The sequence below is a fragment of the Eumetopias jubatus genome, unplaced genomic scaffold, assembly GCF_037043125.1.
Source record: "Eumetopias jubatus isolate StellerSeaLion01/CBP00866 unplaced genomic scaffold, mEumJub1_p1.0 scaffold_11, whole genome shotgun sequence".
Classification (NCBI taxonomy): Eukaryota; Metazoa; Chordata; class Mammalia; order Carnivora; family Otariidae; genus Eumetopias; species Eumetopias jubatus.
In genome coordinates this window covers 95,895,037-95,912,427 of record NW_028274817.1, presented here as the reverse complement: position 1 = coordinate 95,912,427, position 17,391 = coordinate 95,895,037, and the positions used below count along the sequence as shown (strand labels likewise).

General features: G+C 36.0%; 1 protein-coding gene across 3 annotated transcripts in view; it reads left to right on the top strand.

Annotated features, from left to right (window-relative positions):
• The window catches only part of CFAP47 (cilia and flagella associated protein 47), a 519,587-nt gene that overhangs the window by 163,511 nt on the left and 338,685 nt on the right, over positions 1–17,391 (top strand). For all 3 annotated transcript variants that reach the window (XM_088028500.1, XM_088028501.1, XM_088028499.1), the window contains exons 27-29: positions 5,273–5,373; positions 9,616–9,741; positions 10,897–11,128. In XM_088028500.1, the coding sequence (XP_087884626.1) occupies positions 5,273–5,373; positions 9,616–9,741; positions 10,897–11,128 (459 nt within the window). The remainder of the gene's footprint in view (positions 1–5,272; positions 5,374–9,615; positions 9,742–10,896; positions 11,129–17,391) is intronic.

The window sequence follows — 17,391 nt, the reverse complement described above, 5'->3', positions numbered from 1 at the left end:
TAAATAAAAATTCTGTAACTTTATTAATGATTAACAAAATGATGTTTGATGTCCTCACTGGCGATAGAGAGATTCTTCTCTCTGGCAACATCATGGATGACCTCGACTGTTATAAATATACATTACAGTACCAGATTAAGTCCCATTGATTGGCCTAACTAACATAAATGTACTAGCAATGGTAAGCATTAAATATTTAAATAAACATATCCACCCTTTTTGTGTGTAAATTTGTAAAATGTTAAGAATTATTGAGTTGTACATCTTAAAAAGATGGATTTCATGATATGTAAATTATATATTTTAAATGTTGGTATAAAAAATGAGGGCATCTGATGGATACTATCATAACCAAATGACCAGACTCAGTATCACTAATAAGGAGGAACATTGATCTGTTGGGCTTCCTGGTGGGATGAAATGAGAACTGTGCCACAGCACATATGGAGTTTTTTTGGTCAGAAATAAAACATTATCCAGTCTTGGGATAGTCAGAATATTTCTGACAACTAGCCTTGACTCTTATAAATAATGTCAATGCCATGAAGGACCACTCAAGACTGGGAGATTGTCCTGGTTTAAAGGAAAGTAAATTCAATCAATGATCTCAGTTTGGACTTTGACATTACTGGGACTCTTCAGTATGGACTGTAAACTAGATAATATTCTTGTACTGATGTTAAATTTGATGGTAGTCATGATACGGTTATGATGATATAGAATAATATTCTTGTTCCTAGGGTATACAGGCTGAATATTTAGGGGTACATTTGTGTACACACACATTTTAAGAAAAAATTTTTAAGAGATTTTATTTATTCATCTGAGAGAGAAAGAGGGAGGGAGGGAATGCACAACCAGGGGGAGAGGGAGAAGCAGACTTCCCGCTAAGCTGGGAGCCCGATGTGTGGGGCTCCATCCCAGGACCTGGAGATCATGACCTGAGCTGAAGGCAGACACTTAACCATCTGAGTCACCCAGGCACCCCAGGAAATAAATTTTTAATAGGAGAGAAATGAATGTGGCAAAATAGTAATTGCTGAACCGCATGAAGGGTACATATATGTTTATTTTACTAGTCTTTCAGTTCTGTGAATTTGGTAAAATGCAAAGTACAATGTTGAGGTAGAGGGAAAAAAAATCATTAATGAGGAATTTCAGGTGAACCTGAAAATGACAAAGGATAAAAATGTGCACTCCATATTTGACTTTCTATACATTATGGTATTTACTGATTGATTTATCATACTAAAATATTCATAGTTTGTGCATGACGGTCGTATCTAAAGTGGTGGGAGGTAGAGAGCAGCCAGAGTTTTCCTTAGCCTCTCAGTTTGCATTGTCCCCTAGGGTACAGCAGTACCTTTTGTGTCCATACACAACTGCAAACTTTCCACCTCTGTGAGAATTTTCATGTGTCCAACAGGAGAATTTATGTCGATTTTATAAGTGTTGGTTATTGTTTACTTAGGAAAACATCTGAAATAAAATATTTCTCCCTTAGAATCCAGGAGAATATTTATAGCTTCCAAAAAAAGGCTTTTATTTAAACCAGCTTCTAATAGGAACTTTTATAATTTAACATTATTTGAACAGCTGTAAGTATTAAAATGCATGCTGTTTAATGAGATAAGTGATAAAAAATGTTTGTAAGTGCTTACATCCATCATCATATATATGACTCTATCCCAACTTGGTAACTTTGAGCATATGTGCAGCCAGACAGATCTTGAATGGAAGCTAACCATTCTCATGCAGTGGTCAAAAGCATAGCTTTGCTTCGGGTCTATTGAACTTGAACTTGGGCTCTCTATTTCCTAATTGTGTGACTTTAAACAATTGTTGACTTTTTCTGGACCTTGCTCTTGTAACTAAAGTCTGAGAGAGTTAATAATATATATCCTCAAAGACTGTTGAGAAGATTTATGTAAATGAAATAATGCATTTTAGATGCTCAGAACAATAGCTGCCACAAATAGTTCAAGCCCATTTCTATCACCACCACCATCTGCATCATATCAACTCTGTTGCCAGGAATGTCCATCCTTATTTTTGCCCATTGGAACTCTTCTAAATCACTTGTGCTTCAAGATTGCTATTTAAATCTCCAAATGGAACTGAAACCCATAATGTCAGCATCACTTCACTGTTACTGTACAGTGTTATAGTCATTTTACTGTTACTGTAATTTTGAGTATTTTTAGAGTAAATTCACTACCACTAATGGTTCCTGGCTATATGGATTGGTATAGAGCTTCCATAAATAATACCATTATTCTCTGATAAGGTGCCCTATTTTCCCAGAAATATTTTTTTTAAATGTAGCGTATTAATATTATTGATTGCAAGTCCCTTTTCTGTTTTAATGTATTTTTTTTAATTTTTATTTATTTATTCATGAGAGACAGAGAGAGAGAGAGAAGCAGAGGGAGAAGCAGGCTCCCAAGGAGCAGGGAGCCCGATGTGGGACTCGATCCCAGGACCCTGGGATCATGACCTGAGCTGAAGGCAGACGCTTAACCATCTGAGCTACCCAGGCGCCCAGTTTTAATGTATTTTTAATAATAGTGATATTAATGTATAAAGTGCCCATATTCCCATGCTGTGCAAGTTATATAATTTCTTTATCACGTGCTCCATAGAAGAATGTAGTCAAATGAATTTTGTATATGTTGGTCATTCTTTACTCTGAGGAATATCTGAAATCAGTGTTATCATCTGCAACAAACTAGTTTTATAAGAGGAAAAATTACAATATTCACATTTCATTCTCCAAATGAATTTTAGTTCAACCTTATTTTCTTTAGTTCTGTATTTTCTTTAGTTCTGATACTTCTTTAAGCAGTATCATTCATTTGGTTCATTTGGTTGTTGTCTTGGGTAGGGGTTGTTCACAAGCAGACTTTTAGACGAAGATTCATAGATATGTGGTTTATTAAGGAAGGACTGCCAGGAAAAAACAAGGTAGGGAAAGCAGAACACAGAATCAGTCATCCCAAATAAAATGAAATTTGAGTCAGAGTCCCAACCTAAGCTTGATCTCATGGGATCCTCTGGAGATGAAGTTACACCACAGAGTTTTTGTCCTATTTGAAGCAAAGAACCTGTTCTTTTAAACTCCTGCCCCACACAGGCATTGGCTATGGCATTACCCAGGGTACCTTAAACTCCCAAGGCAATTGAAGCTTTCAGCAGCTCTAGCAATCCAACACTGGTTCTTGAAGGTTACAGTTACCCCACCATGCCCACCCAGAGGGTGGGAGCCCAGCACAAAGAAATTACATCCTAGGAGATAAGGACATAAGGGCAGGAGCAGCCACACCATTTGCTGGAGGAGTCTTTTTTCCTTTCTGTTTTTTCTCTTCCTATAATCACTGTTAAAGCAGAAAGCATTTTTGGTTCTAAGATAACAATGATGATGGTATCTATGGATAAACTATGTTATTTAATCTGAAAAATATTAGTTAGTTGGGCAGTTAATGGAATTTTGATTGATCACTATGTGTAGCATAAATACATAATATATGGAAGTCATGATTCATGCTATCAAGGAATTTTAAATTTCACTTTAAGAAGGGCATCCTATAGAAAAAAACAATTATAATATAGAACTACAATTTAATCCTGACTAGGGCAATCTGATACATGTGTTTAGGATGATGGAATAGAATGATCAGGGTTGGTCACACAAGACAATGTTGAATATATATAGTTTGCATAATATTTTAACGCACGTCGGTAGGTAAAGAGAAAAACATAATGCATTCCTTATGAGAAAATATGCAGAACTGAGGTGAAAATCAATTCATTTACATATAACATGTTTACTTTAATGTTCCTGACAGCTGATTATATTTCAGCTACAAAGTTTTTCTTAGTTTCATCCTATTCTATATTTTATTTGTATCAACTTGGATTATAACATGGATTTTGTCATTTCACCTTTTCAGTGACTGTAACTACATAGAAGGACTAATATGATACATAATTATTAATTATCTTGATAATTACTATAATGCAGAAATTAAGCCAATAATCCAATATTACAGTGGTATAGATATAAAATATAGTACTTCTAGGGTGCCTGGGTAGCTCAGATGGTTGAGCGTCTGCCTTCAGCTCGGGTTGTGGTCCCAGGGTCCTGGGATCGAGTCCCGCATTGGGCTCCCTGCTCAGCGGGGAGCCTGCTTCTCCCTCTGCCTCTCTCTCTGTCTCTGATGAATAAATATAATCTTTAAAAATAAATAAATAAATAAATAAATAAATAAATAAATAAATAAATAAATACAGTACTTCTGTTAAAAGATCAGTTAGGGGTGCCTGATTGGCTCCATCAGTAGAGTGTGTGACTTTTAATCTCAGGGTTGTGAGTTCCAGCCCCCTGTTGGGTGAGGAACCTACTTTAAAAAAAGTTGGGCAAGGACAGAGTTGTCACATAAATTGGACAGGCCCAATATAATCTTAGAGTATTTTGTGGCTCTTATTAATAAGAAAGTTCACAATGCTTTTATAAAATAGTTTAATAGTGTGTAGGTTGTGGAAGGGATTAATACTCTAGTGGTTGAATAACTTTTATAGCATTGTTTTCAGTTCTCAGATACATTTAAAGGACAAACACAAAATAAAAGATCATCTGAAGAAGGCAGATGGTATGTGAAATTTCTGGAGACCTTGTAGTTGAAAGAAACCTTGAATGTTCTAAATGTTTTCAATTTGAAGAAGAGAAAGCCTAGAGAAGATACAATGACTGTTTTTCAGTATTTGAAGGACTGTAACAGGGCTCAGATCATAGATTTTGTTCTCTGTTACCCTGAAACAGAATGTCTGAAGTTAGAGCTCTCCAAATATGAAATGGGTTGTCTCTGAGGCATGAGTGTCACTCTGGTAGTGTCTCCCTAGTAGTGTCAGCTGAGGCTAGATACTATTCGTCAGGGATTCTACAAAAGAAGAAGGTGAGTAAATTCACTCTCAGGCTCCTTCAGTTCTAAAATTTCCTGAATCTGTTTGTGAACCTGATGATTACAAGCAGTGTTCTAGAGCACACCTGATAGTGAAATTAACAATCTCTGTTAAAAGCTTTAGAAGTAAATCGTCTTAAACCATTACAATAGTTACAGTAGGTGGTTAAGAAAAACAAAGCAGGTGGAAAGAAAAATGATGAATAATTCATGTCTTGATCATTTAAGCCATCTTGGGTACTTAAAAAATATTTCATTGTATTTACTGCATCTAACAATTTTATTTTATTGAAATGCAATGTTTTCACTTTTAGGTTTTTGCTTCCAGTTACTGCAACAGCAGAAAACTGTCTTCTTACCATTTACCCATATATGGCAACTCATCTTGATAAGCAAACAATTATTTTAAAGGATGGTAAGTTAGATATGACAGTTGTCTCCTATTCTCACCGTATATGTTCTTGTTATCCAAGGTCGACACCTGGAAATAATGTGACTTTAAAATTAACAGATATGGGGCGCCTGGGTGGCTCAGTCAGTTAAGTTTCTGCCTTCTGCTCAGGTCATGATCCAGGGTCCCGGGATGGAGCCCTGTGTTGGGTTTCCTGCTCAGTGGGGAGCCTGCTTCTCCTTCTCCCTCTACAGCTCCCCCTGCTTGTGCTTGCACTCGCACGCTCTCTCTCTGTCAAATAAATAAAATCTTAAAAAAAAAATTAATAGATATTTATTAAACTCCCACCATTTCTAGGAGCTGCATTTAGCCTTGAGAGCAGAATATGGCTGTGTCTTTAATTGCAAAAGCTGAAAATCTAGTAAAAGACACAAATAAATAAATACAAAGAAGATTGAAGTAAGAGCCAATTGTAGTGTTGTAAATGTGGGTGTGGTGCAGAGGCTAATGCTGACTTTGGGGGTCTGGGATAACTTTATAGAAGAGATGATATCTGTGTAGAGTTTGACAGATGATCTTGAACAGCATAATCTGGGCAAAGGGCCATGTAGCAAAAGCATGGGGGTCTGAAGGGCTGCACCCTTTATTCTGGAATAGTGGGAACCTTCTGTGATTTCTGAATATCAGTGACTTAGAAAGGGAACAATTGTTGGGATGAGAGTTGAATTAAAATGGGAAAGACAGAGGTCAGCAGGCCAGCTGGGAGTTGCTGCAGGGGAAATGGTGAGAGACTGAGAACAACCAAAGAGAAGCTACTGAGCTGAGAAATTTGCAATGCAAGACACAGAGGCGAATGACTGATGGAGTAAATCTCAGAGGAGGAGAAAGGATAAGGAGTGGGAAAACATTCCATCTGTGTAGATTGTCAAGGCCTTAAGTTTCAGGGTTGAATTGGACATCTTTTCCGTGTTTGTAGCCAGTTTTCTCCTATTCTCCACTTTTTCAAATGTTTGCCATTCCTATGAAATCTATTCAGTCCTGTTCTGCCTCAGTCTCAGGGCATAACCTTTTCTCTAACTTTCCAGAAGAAATAGAGACCATCAGGCAGGAATACTCTGAACTTCCAAATACCAAGCATGCATTGGAACCCATCATCTCTCCTGTCACAAAGCTGGGAGAGGCAAGACTCTCTCCTTCCTGATTTAGGCCATTCCTCCATCTGAATCCCTTCATCCAGAGACCTTGCTTAATCAGCTAACCTTGCTTACTCTTGCTCTTCAAATCATGCCTCCCTCTTAGCTGCTTTGGGGGCCTGTGCAGGATGACAACAGGGAAGAAAGAGGAGACTATATCCTCGCAGTGGATAGGCTCGTTCCCGAAGAGAAAAAAGGTGAATCTAGGCCTTGCGTTCCTGATTTAATCTTGGCAAATTTACCAATCAGATAAACCACTTGATTTCCCAGACAGGGGGAGAAAAATAGCAAAGGAAACTAAATAATTAGAGTACCATAGCTTCCTTTAACAGGAAGGACATGTCAGGGGTGAGGCAGAACATTCTGCCATTATACTGCTGTTACCCCACAACTGAGCAGCAGCTTACACTGTTGATCACCTCACCCCTCATCCCCAACGTCTCATCAGACTCCCTCTGGACTTCCACATACTGTACTTCCCTGGGGTTGTTCTCACCTCTCTGACTGTTCCTTCTGAGCACATATATATATATTGCAAATTTATACACATTCTCAAAATTTAAAAGATTTTCTGACTGATCTTGATGTTATATTTTTGTATTCTTCTAAAATACTTGGGAAGGGGGCAGATTTCAGATAATACAACATAACAGAAAGAGCAGTGGATGAGTATCACAGAACCTGGGTGGAAATTCTATTTTGTGTTCTAATCTCACCATTTTGCCATATGCTTTTACCGTTAATTCTCAGATCCTCAAACATCTGTTATTTAACAAAATGTGCATGGTAGGAGGAATAATAGGATGCTAACAATATCCATTTCAAAAGGCTTTTGTGAGGACTCATGGAGTAAATACCTGGAAATTATTATTATTACTATTATCATTTTATTATTATTACTATCATAACTGCTATTATTATTATTACTTTAACACTCATAGTTTTCACAATATCCTCCAAAAAAATAATGAGGAGTTACTGTATAAAATATTGCTATTTCTTTAAAAGCTAAACTATGAATAGAATCTTAGTGCTTGTATGATGATTGAGTATGAAATCTGTGGATTAAAAATAATGCATCCATTTCAGTAAATATTACTATAGAAAGACATGATTTTTAAATATTTTAAAATATCTTTAGAAATATGTACAGTAAAATTTATAATATATATTTAATGCTTCCCAGGCATAGGGTGCTCTGCTAAGTGCCTTATATTTGTTATTTCATTTAGTGCCCCCAACAACTGAGTGTGATACTCTTATTAATTTCACTTTACAGATTAACAAACTGAGTCATAAAGAGTTTGAGCAGCTTACCCCAGGGAATTCTAACCAAATTTGTAATACCTCAGAGCCTACACACTTAGGTACTGTGCTCTAGAGTGTGATATGTTCAGTAAAGGTGAAATCTTAAAACACATTAAGTATTTCAAAAAGTAAAGCAGTATGATTTACTTGTTCGAGCTAATATGCTGAATATAAACTATTATATGAATCATTGCCTTTAGTTGAAGAGTACAGATGTGAGTTTGCACCCCACTAGGAACTTTTTACTATTTGATGGTAAGTTGAAAAGATAGTGCCTAATGCATCCACAATGAATCATTCTATCATTGAATTTTCTAAGGCTCATTTTTATGAAGTCTATAGTGGTGTAGTGTTGCAGAGATAAGCACATTCTCTGGTAAATTCTGAAAAAATGGAAGGAACCTAGTATGTGCCAACTTACCTATCTGTGTTATTGCCTGTAAAGTAACCCTTACAACAGATTCATGAGCTCAGAACCTTTGGTGTCATTTCATGGATAAAAACATGTTTCGGAGAACTTATATAACATCCCCGCTGTTTAATAGCTCAGGAGTTGTAGTGCCACGATTTCAAATCAGAAATTCCTAACTGCAAAGGCTATGCTTTTCTGACAATTACATTATGCATATATGTATGTGCATATACATATACATATGTGTGAATAGATAGAAAATAGATGATAGATAGATGATAGATAGATAAATAGATAATCTGGCCTTCGTTCACATATACTGCCTTTTCTTTCTTTCTTTCTTTCTTCTTTTATTATTATTTTTTTATTATGTTCAGTTAGCCACTGTATAGTACATCATTAGTTTTTGATGTAGTGTTCAATGATTCATTAGTTGCATATAACACCCAGTGCTCATCACAACATGTGCCCTCCTCCATACCCATCATGCAGTTACCCCATCTCCCCACTCCCCTCCCCTCTGAAACCCTCAGTTTGTTTCCTGGAGTCCATAGTCTCTTATGGCTCGTCTCCCTCTGTGATTTCTCCCTCTTCAGTTTTCCCTCCCTTCCCCTATGGTCCTCCGTGCTATTGCTTATGTTCCACATATGAGTGAAACCATAGATAATTGTCTTTCTCTGCTTGACTTACTTCACTTGGCATAATCCCCTCCAGTCCCATCCATGTTGATGCAAGTGGTGGGTATTCATCCTTTCTGATGACTGAGTAATATCCCATTCACACATACTGCCTTTTCTTAACATTGCCTTTGGTTGGGTTCAGATTACCATGGTGGCAAATTCTAGTGTATATGCAGACACCTCTAACTGGAATAGAGATTGAAAGCCATGCAAAATGGTGTCAACTCATAACCAAGCAGTGATTTCATTTCAGAAAATTAATTAGGAAGAAATTACTTTTGTTAGTGATGCTCTTCTTCTGTTCAATTTTGAGCACCATATAGAATCCAAAAATTTTGGTATACAAACATTTAAAATGGTTTACATATCTTTGTTTATCCTAAAGTTGAGCATTGTTCATTCTCCAAAAACTTTGATATGCCAAAATAATGGCCTTGTTGAATAAAAATTCAGTTCAGAAAACCATATCAGCTTTTACAGTCTTTTCCTTGACATCTTATTTTAAGTATGGACATTTATACTTAAAAAAATTTTTTTACTCTCTGTATGTGTATATATATATACACATATTTATTATATATAATATAGAAAATTATGAAATTCAGATTCAGTAATTTGAGAGTGAGCTCACAAATGCTTGTTGACTTACTGTGTTCCAATGTATCATTTGTAGATAAGGATGACAGTTCTTTGAAGAATAGAGACAATGTTTTGCTTCCCTACCAAGAAGCTGGTTTATCCTCTCCTGCTCCTACTAAATTTAATGATGCTGAGCCTGCAGAGAGAAGATTATTTGTTGGTATGTGGCAAATATATATTGTCCCGGGCAAACCCATTTCTTAACATGATCTGTTTAATATTATTGAATTGAAAACTTGGGCTTCAGGTAAGAAGAAATCCCTGAAGTAAAACATGAATTTTTAATGTTTTAAGGGGGTCACCTGCTTTGGGAGCTCTCTCCAATGATGTGGAGCAGAGATTCTCTAATGTTTTTTGTTCACGGTATACTTAGTATCTCAGTATTTTTCCCCTAGGTCAAAAGATGTGCCAAGCAATTCCCTTTATTAAATGTTTTGGTTGAAAAACCTAAGAGTAGTAATTCATATGATATCCAACATATATATTTAACTAAAATGTTAAATATCCTGTAGAGCCCTTCTAAATTTGCCATGACCTCCTCCCAGCTACCCTCTCTACAGTCTGAGAACTGCCAAACTGTGGGTTTGTCTGCCAATTAGTTAGCTGGACCCCGTATTATGTATCTTAGAAAGAGATGACCACAGATAAATAGATAAAGATACAAATTTGACATTATCATTTGTAATTAACTATTCAAATATTCCTTTCTCTGGATATAGGTAATATTGAAAATTTTCCTGTTTATTGAATGGACCAAACTAAATTAAGTATTGTGAGGTTTTGAAATGACGGTGTGCTTGTGCCATTGCATAGATATTTGTGAAAAAAAAATAAAACCATTTTGTATCCTTGAAAATTTCTCTACCTTGAAACGTTTTGTTTTATTAAAGTGCTTCACTAGGATAAAAAGTCATTTTGAATATGAAACCAATATTTTGTTTCTGTAAGTTTTCCATCTAGGGTTTAATTCCGTCTATGAAGTAGAACTGAAGAATGGTCAAAATATTTTACGTGTGTAATTGAAAATGAAACATTCCACTTTGGGGAATTTTTCACATACCATTATGGCAAGAAGAAAATTTAATGGTTTTCTTTATTGAAATTCTACCATTTTTAAAGTATTTCTGTTAGGTATTTGAAAATAAATCTATTTTCTTGTTTTCAAGATACAGTAAATTGACTCAGAATTTCTTTGAGAACATAGCATTATTTGTAAAATGAGCTTTATTTGTCTGCATACGAATAGCAATAGCTGACAGGATTATTTTACTCTATGGTGATGTAACCTTTTTTTACAAACAAATGTGAATTTTAGGAATTAAAATAATACATGAAAGGCTGAACTCAGGCAAAAGTAAAACTTCAAAGAAAGACAATGATAGATCTATGGAAAAGGAGGAGAAAAATGAGCAATGGTTTTCTCCTGAAGAAGGAACAAAGGCATATGTCTTCTTTGAGAAAGTTGTAAATGCTGCTCAGACCTGGTTCAGTCTCTTCGGCTGGCCTGAAGGACCCCATTCTCTTTCTATTCCAGAAACAATAAGAAGGTAACAGCTTTGTGTTTCTCTAAAACTTGCTTTGTATCATATAATAAAATATAGTCTACTCATTGGGGTGGTTTTACGTGAAACACAATGTTAAATGATTTATTCTACGCTGGTAAATTAGGAGGCTACTAAGAAAAGCAAAAGGACACAAATATAAATTCTTTGGTATAGGTATACTTTTTTAAAAAAAATAAAGATTTGTTTATTTATTTGAGAGAGAGAGAGTGCGTGTGCATGCGTGTGCCTGCGTGCACGCGGGGGGAAGGGCAGAGGGAGAGGATCTCGAACAGACTGGGCTGAGCGTGGAGCCCCACATGGGGCTCCACACGGGGCATGACCCGAGGACCCTGAGATCATGACCTGAGCCGAAACCAAGAGCTTAACTGACTGAACCACAGAGGCTCCCCTGGTATAGGTATATATTTTTTATTTCTTCTAAACACTGTATGATTTGAGGCCAGTATTTAAAATCTCTGAACCTCACTTTCCTCATCTGTCAAATGACGATGGGTAAACTATATGGGTAAGAAAAGCCATCTTAAATCTGAAAACTTGGGAAAGTCCGCGGGTACGTATAAAGGAACTATCAGCCCTCGATCTGCAGTATGGTCAGGTAGACAGTACATTTCCTTCCCTCTTTCATGGACTTTGTAGTACTCAGCATATCTAAAGTAGATAAACTGCATTGGTTTATATCAAGTCACTTAATTCTGTTATTAATTTAAATTGGAATTTAGCACCTCCCTTGGTTCACGTTGCTGCTGTAGTGGTTCTCACAGTTCTACCTCCTTTCTCAGATCTTGGGGTGATTTGTTGGCACCATAGGGGCGAGTACTTCATCTCTGTAGCTAGAAGAGCTATAGTAGCATTTTTGTATCTATATTCAGGAGTGAGTTAGGTTATGCTAAATCTGTAGTTTTCCTTTAAGTTATCTTTTTCAGTTTTTTTAGATTAATGGGACAATATCAGCTTCATAGAATGAATTAGCTAATATTTCACCTATGCTGGGAGAAAATTAATACAGCAGGTACACTGAAAATGTACAGGCTTGATCATAAAATCATCTGACTCCAGGGAATATTTTTAGAGAAGTTATTCTGTTAATAACTTTTTAGTTTTCTGCCTTGCTGTTTGTTCTACTGAAAATTGTATCTATTTTGAGTAAATTTTAATGATTTATTTTCATTTTAAGGGAGATCATTGATTGGACATTTAAAATTCATTATCTGACAGTAGTGACTACTAGTATTATTGTTTATATGTTCATAGTCTCTTTCTCATTTATAATTTTTATTTAATTTTTATTATACATACTATACTTTTATGTCTCCTGTGATGAATAAATTTTTGAATTAATGTATCCATTTCTATGTTTTCTAAATCATTTAATGCTGATTTTTTTCTTTAAAATTCATTTCTTTAAACTTGTATGCTTAATTATTTTCAGGTCTATACATTTATGTCTTCATTTCATGTTGGATGTATCCCAGAATTTTTGCTATTAGGCATTCTCATTTTTGTTGTTTTTTACAGAGCTTGTGATCTTAATTTTTATTTTCTATATATTTTTACTATAACAGTTGCTAATTTGTTGTATAATATGTTATTGAATTTATGCATCTTTATATACTTACATTCTCATTAACTTGGGCGTATTTAATTATGTTATTTTGTTCTATATTTTCCTAATGTAAGCAATGCCAAGATTCAATATATCTGTTTGTAAATAGTAGCAGATATTTCTGGATGTTACATAGGAAGGATTTCAGAGTGGGATCACTGGATCAAATAATATAAGCTTGTAAAAATCTGTTTTATTTTTGGGTGATTTTCTAGTGAGTTTTCTATTTTATATCCCTACTAATGAGTTACATTGCTGGTCTGGTTTTTAACTGACAGAGTTGAGTGCCTTGCTATTTTGATAGGTGGGTACCCAATCATGTCATTGGGTACTGCTTGGGGAAACAGTTCTAGAGGCATATGGGGACCTCTTTAACCCTAGGAAGAAAGCTGCCCCAAACCAAATATCTCTAAATAAATAAAAACTTTGTCCAAGTAACAATGTTTTTCACTGCTAATTCATTATTTGAAATCTTTGAATCATGGACTCTCAATCTAAGAAGATACTTTCAAGGTTATATAATGTTGCCAGTCTTTGAACCCCCTACCTCCGTGTTTCCTACATTACTCCATTATCTGGACTCAGTTTTTTTCATGAGAAGTCTGATTTCATATTTTGTGAGTACCATGTTCATTCTTTCAGAATTATTTTATGGTTTCCATTTCTTTGCTAATCTGCAATTTATGAAATAAAATCTGACTGTGGGAATATTTTCTGTCATTGAATCTCTTTGCTATTCATTAGGCCCTTTCACTTAGAAAACTCATCTTTTGACCATTCTCCCCTCCCTCCTCTTTCCTGCCCTCTCTTGTTCTCTGTTCTCTCTCTCTTAATCTCCTTTTAGAATGATGGTGCATCTGCATGCCTGATCCTTTATACCACTTTCAGTTTTGTCCTATGATTTTCATCTTTTTCTGTCTGTGCTTTCTTATGTTTGTAGACCTTCTTTTTTAAAAAAATATTTATTTATTTATTTGAGAGAGAGCATGCATGTGAACACAAGCAGGGAGAGGGGCAGAGGGAGAGGGAGAGAAAGAATCTCAAGCAGACTCCATGCTGAGCTTGGAGTCCGACGTGGGGCTCAATCCCACGACCCTGAGATCATGACCTGAGCCCAAACCAAGAGTTGGACGCTGAACCGACTGAGCCTCCCAGGTGTGCCTTATGTTTGTAGATCTTATTCATTTGCTCTTCCAGTCCTGTATAAAATTTTTAAATTGGTGTTTATAGTTTGGTTTTCAGGAACTCTGTGTTATCCTTCCTTCCTTCCTTCCTTCCTTCCTTCCTTCCATCCATCCATTTCTTTCATAATAGCATCCTGTTTTTGTGTTTTGGATGCCTGCCTTCTCAAATATCTCTTCCAAATATAGTACTTGAATTAATCATCATGGTTACTGTACTGAAGGTCACTTCCTTCCTCTGTATCTGCCAGCTATAATCTTGGTGACTCTCTTAACGTTCCTTTCGGGAAAATGGTGTCCTTTTCCCCTGTAGCCTACTGCTATGCAGTCCATCATTTTAATTTATTCATCAGTACAATTCCATCCATTCTTTGTTTTATAGATTTTCTTCAGAGTTGTTGGTATACTGATTACTCTTTTCCCAACTTTAGTGTTGTTATAGGTCTCTAGTCTTTCTGACATTTCAGGAATATTTTGAGAGGGAGAGAAGATAAGCACGGATGTTTATTTTATCATCTTGAACAGAAAGTTGATCTTCCTTCTCATAGTTTTCCAGTTTTACTCTTCCATTTATCCCACCTTAATGACCTATCATTTTTGTTATTGCTTTCACTATTGTGGTCTAGTAATCCATGCCCCACTGAACTTGCTTGGCAATATGTCTCTTACCTTGTTACTTTAAAAATAATTTTGTGATGGTATTTTATTAATGATAATGGTTCATATGTATTGAACTCTTACTATGAACAAGGCATAATTATATGTGCTTTGTGAGTATTAATTCACTTACTCTTTATAATGACCCTCTGAGGTAGGTACTATTATTATCCCCCTTTTACTATGAGAAACTGAGGCAGAGAGAATTAGTAACTTTCCCAAGGTCACTCAGCTGATATATAGCAGAGCCAGGATTTGAACCCAAGCATTCTACCCCAGAGCTAGTACTTTTAAGGATTATGCCACTTGCCAATTATTACAGAATCAGATTAAGATTTAGGAAACTTTAATACTTGAAAGACATGAGCTCCACCATTTGGCATTTTTGTCTTTGGCTTTAGACTGGGCACTATTAAGTACCTATGGTTAGGTATATTAGTTCAAGAAAATTAAGAATACAGTAGTCTAGAACTGAGGAGAGTTATGTAATCTTAATGTTTATAGGCTAAAGTCTAGGATTTCAGATCAAGTGAAGCTCAAAGTCCTGGGCAAGCCATGAATTCTAGTGAAGTCAGCCATATTAACAGGGAAAGTGAAATTGCCTGACCTTATATCAATAACCCCCCACTGGAGAGTCATTCACTACAGGACAGATAGCCTAGAAGACTAGAAATCATTGTGAAGTATGGTGTGGCTATCAAAAACTTTTTGTTTTCCTTTTAACATTATTGAACATTTTTTGACATGTTTATGCATCACCTTTCTTGAACCTGCAGATACAGGTTGTCAGAAATGCTGCTTTATTGGTGTATTATCTCAGGTAATTTCACTCTTTACAAACACCAATTTGCAGCAGACAGGCAATATGGCCCATTTCATTTGTTGACTTGAGAGATATTCAGGTGGAATAGCAGAAACCAATTATTTGAGGGGATTACCTTTATTGATTAGTAGTCTGTTTTCAATTCTTAGAGGCCCCTAAATATTATTTATTTTTAGCCCTTCCCCAAATAACCAAAAGATGGAAATAGCTATTGAAAAATATAAAAGAACACAATTTGTGTTTCAGAAATCATCAGAGGAAATGTACTTAATATTATAGTCCACTTACTTCAAGTTGGATGAATTGTGGGAATTAACATTTTTTCCAAACACTACTGGGAAAATCTCTGAGCAACTGATCACAGAAACGTTCAAATCCTAGTGGCAATTCCACTGCATCTGGTAGAAGTGATTGCAGTACTTATCAGTGCTAGTCCAAACTTCTGCTCCCACATGTACCTCCTTCCAGCTGACACACACCAAGAACACATCTGGGAATGCCAGTCAGGAAGCTTAGGGGGCAGGGCTCAAATTGTTTCAAAGCTACATTCTATCCCAGAAGTTTGCATGTAGTGTAGGTATATAGAATCTCACAGGAAGTCAATCAGTGGAATGTTCTACCGTTCGTAATGACAGCATGCAAAATAAAATATTTTCTCAGTGCCTCTGTTTACTCATTTGTAAAAAGGAGTAATGATGAACCCTGAGAGACGATGGACTCTGAAAAACAAACTGAGGGTTCTAGAGGGGAGGGGGGTGGGGGGGGATGGGTTAGCCTGGTGATGGGTATTAAAGAGGGCACATTCTGCAAGGAGCACTGGGTGTTATGCACAAACAATGAATCATGGAACACTACATCAAAAGCTAATGATGTAATTAATGTATGGTGATTAACATAACAATAAAAAAATTTTAAAAAGAGGTAATGATAATACCTACCTTATAGGGTTCTTGTGATATTTAGAAGAGGTAATTTCTTTATCAGAACAGCGCATAGGACCTAGTAAGCATTCAATAAATATTAGCTGTTAATATTAAATTTAACCAGGATTATGTTAGTAGTGTTCTATATTTCTGATTTCATTCATTGTATTCACTAACTCTTCTATTTGACAGTGGAAGGTAAATTTAAAACCCATCTTTTCCTGGGTGGCTCAGTCGTTAAGCATCTGCCTTTGGCTCAGGTCATGATCCCAGGGTCCTGGGATCCAGCCCCGAGTCGGGCTCCCCTTTTGGCGGGAAGCCTGCTTCTCCCTCTCCCACTCCCCCTGCTTGTGTTCCCTCTCTTGCTATGTCTCTCTCTGTCAAATAAATAAACAAAGTCTTAAAAAAAAAAAAAACAACCCATCTTTTCCAAGCACTTACCAAATGATAGTTCATTAACAGTATTTCTCCTTCCCTCGCACAGGATTTTTCCCCAGTTTGATGTAGGAAGTTCTAATGTTTTCTAAAAAGTGTGTGTGTGTGTGTGTGTGTGTGTGTGTGTGTATGTGTGATGCTTTTTCTTTGCCACTTTGAGCTGATGGCAAGATCACTGATAAGTTTAATAATATAAACATAAAGTTTCTCCTCCGTTTCTGAGCAGCCTGCCTCTTCTTTCTGCCAGCTATGTCCAACAAAGTCACAAAAATGTGTCTTTGGCCTGAAAGTGTTAAAAAAAAAGTGGTTAAATAACTGATTAGAGTTGGCTTCCTTGAGTTTTTTTCATTGCTCCACATTGCTGTAAGAATAATGAATCATTTTATAATTCTTTTCAAGATAGTTTCCTTCTTTAACCATTTTATTGCTTGCTGGTGATAGTGATTAAGTGGTAGGTGGTTTCTTTACCTGGAAAGATAGATCATGACATAAGTACATTGAGCCTTTTGCTTGTGCATATTTTCAGTATCCAAAGTAGGAGGACTCTCATAATTGAATAAGAAACTTAAAATCATTTAATATCCTAATATATAAACAAGAGGAGAAGGAATATTGTTAACAAT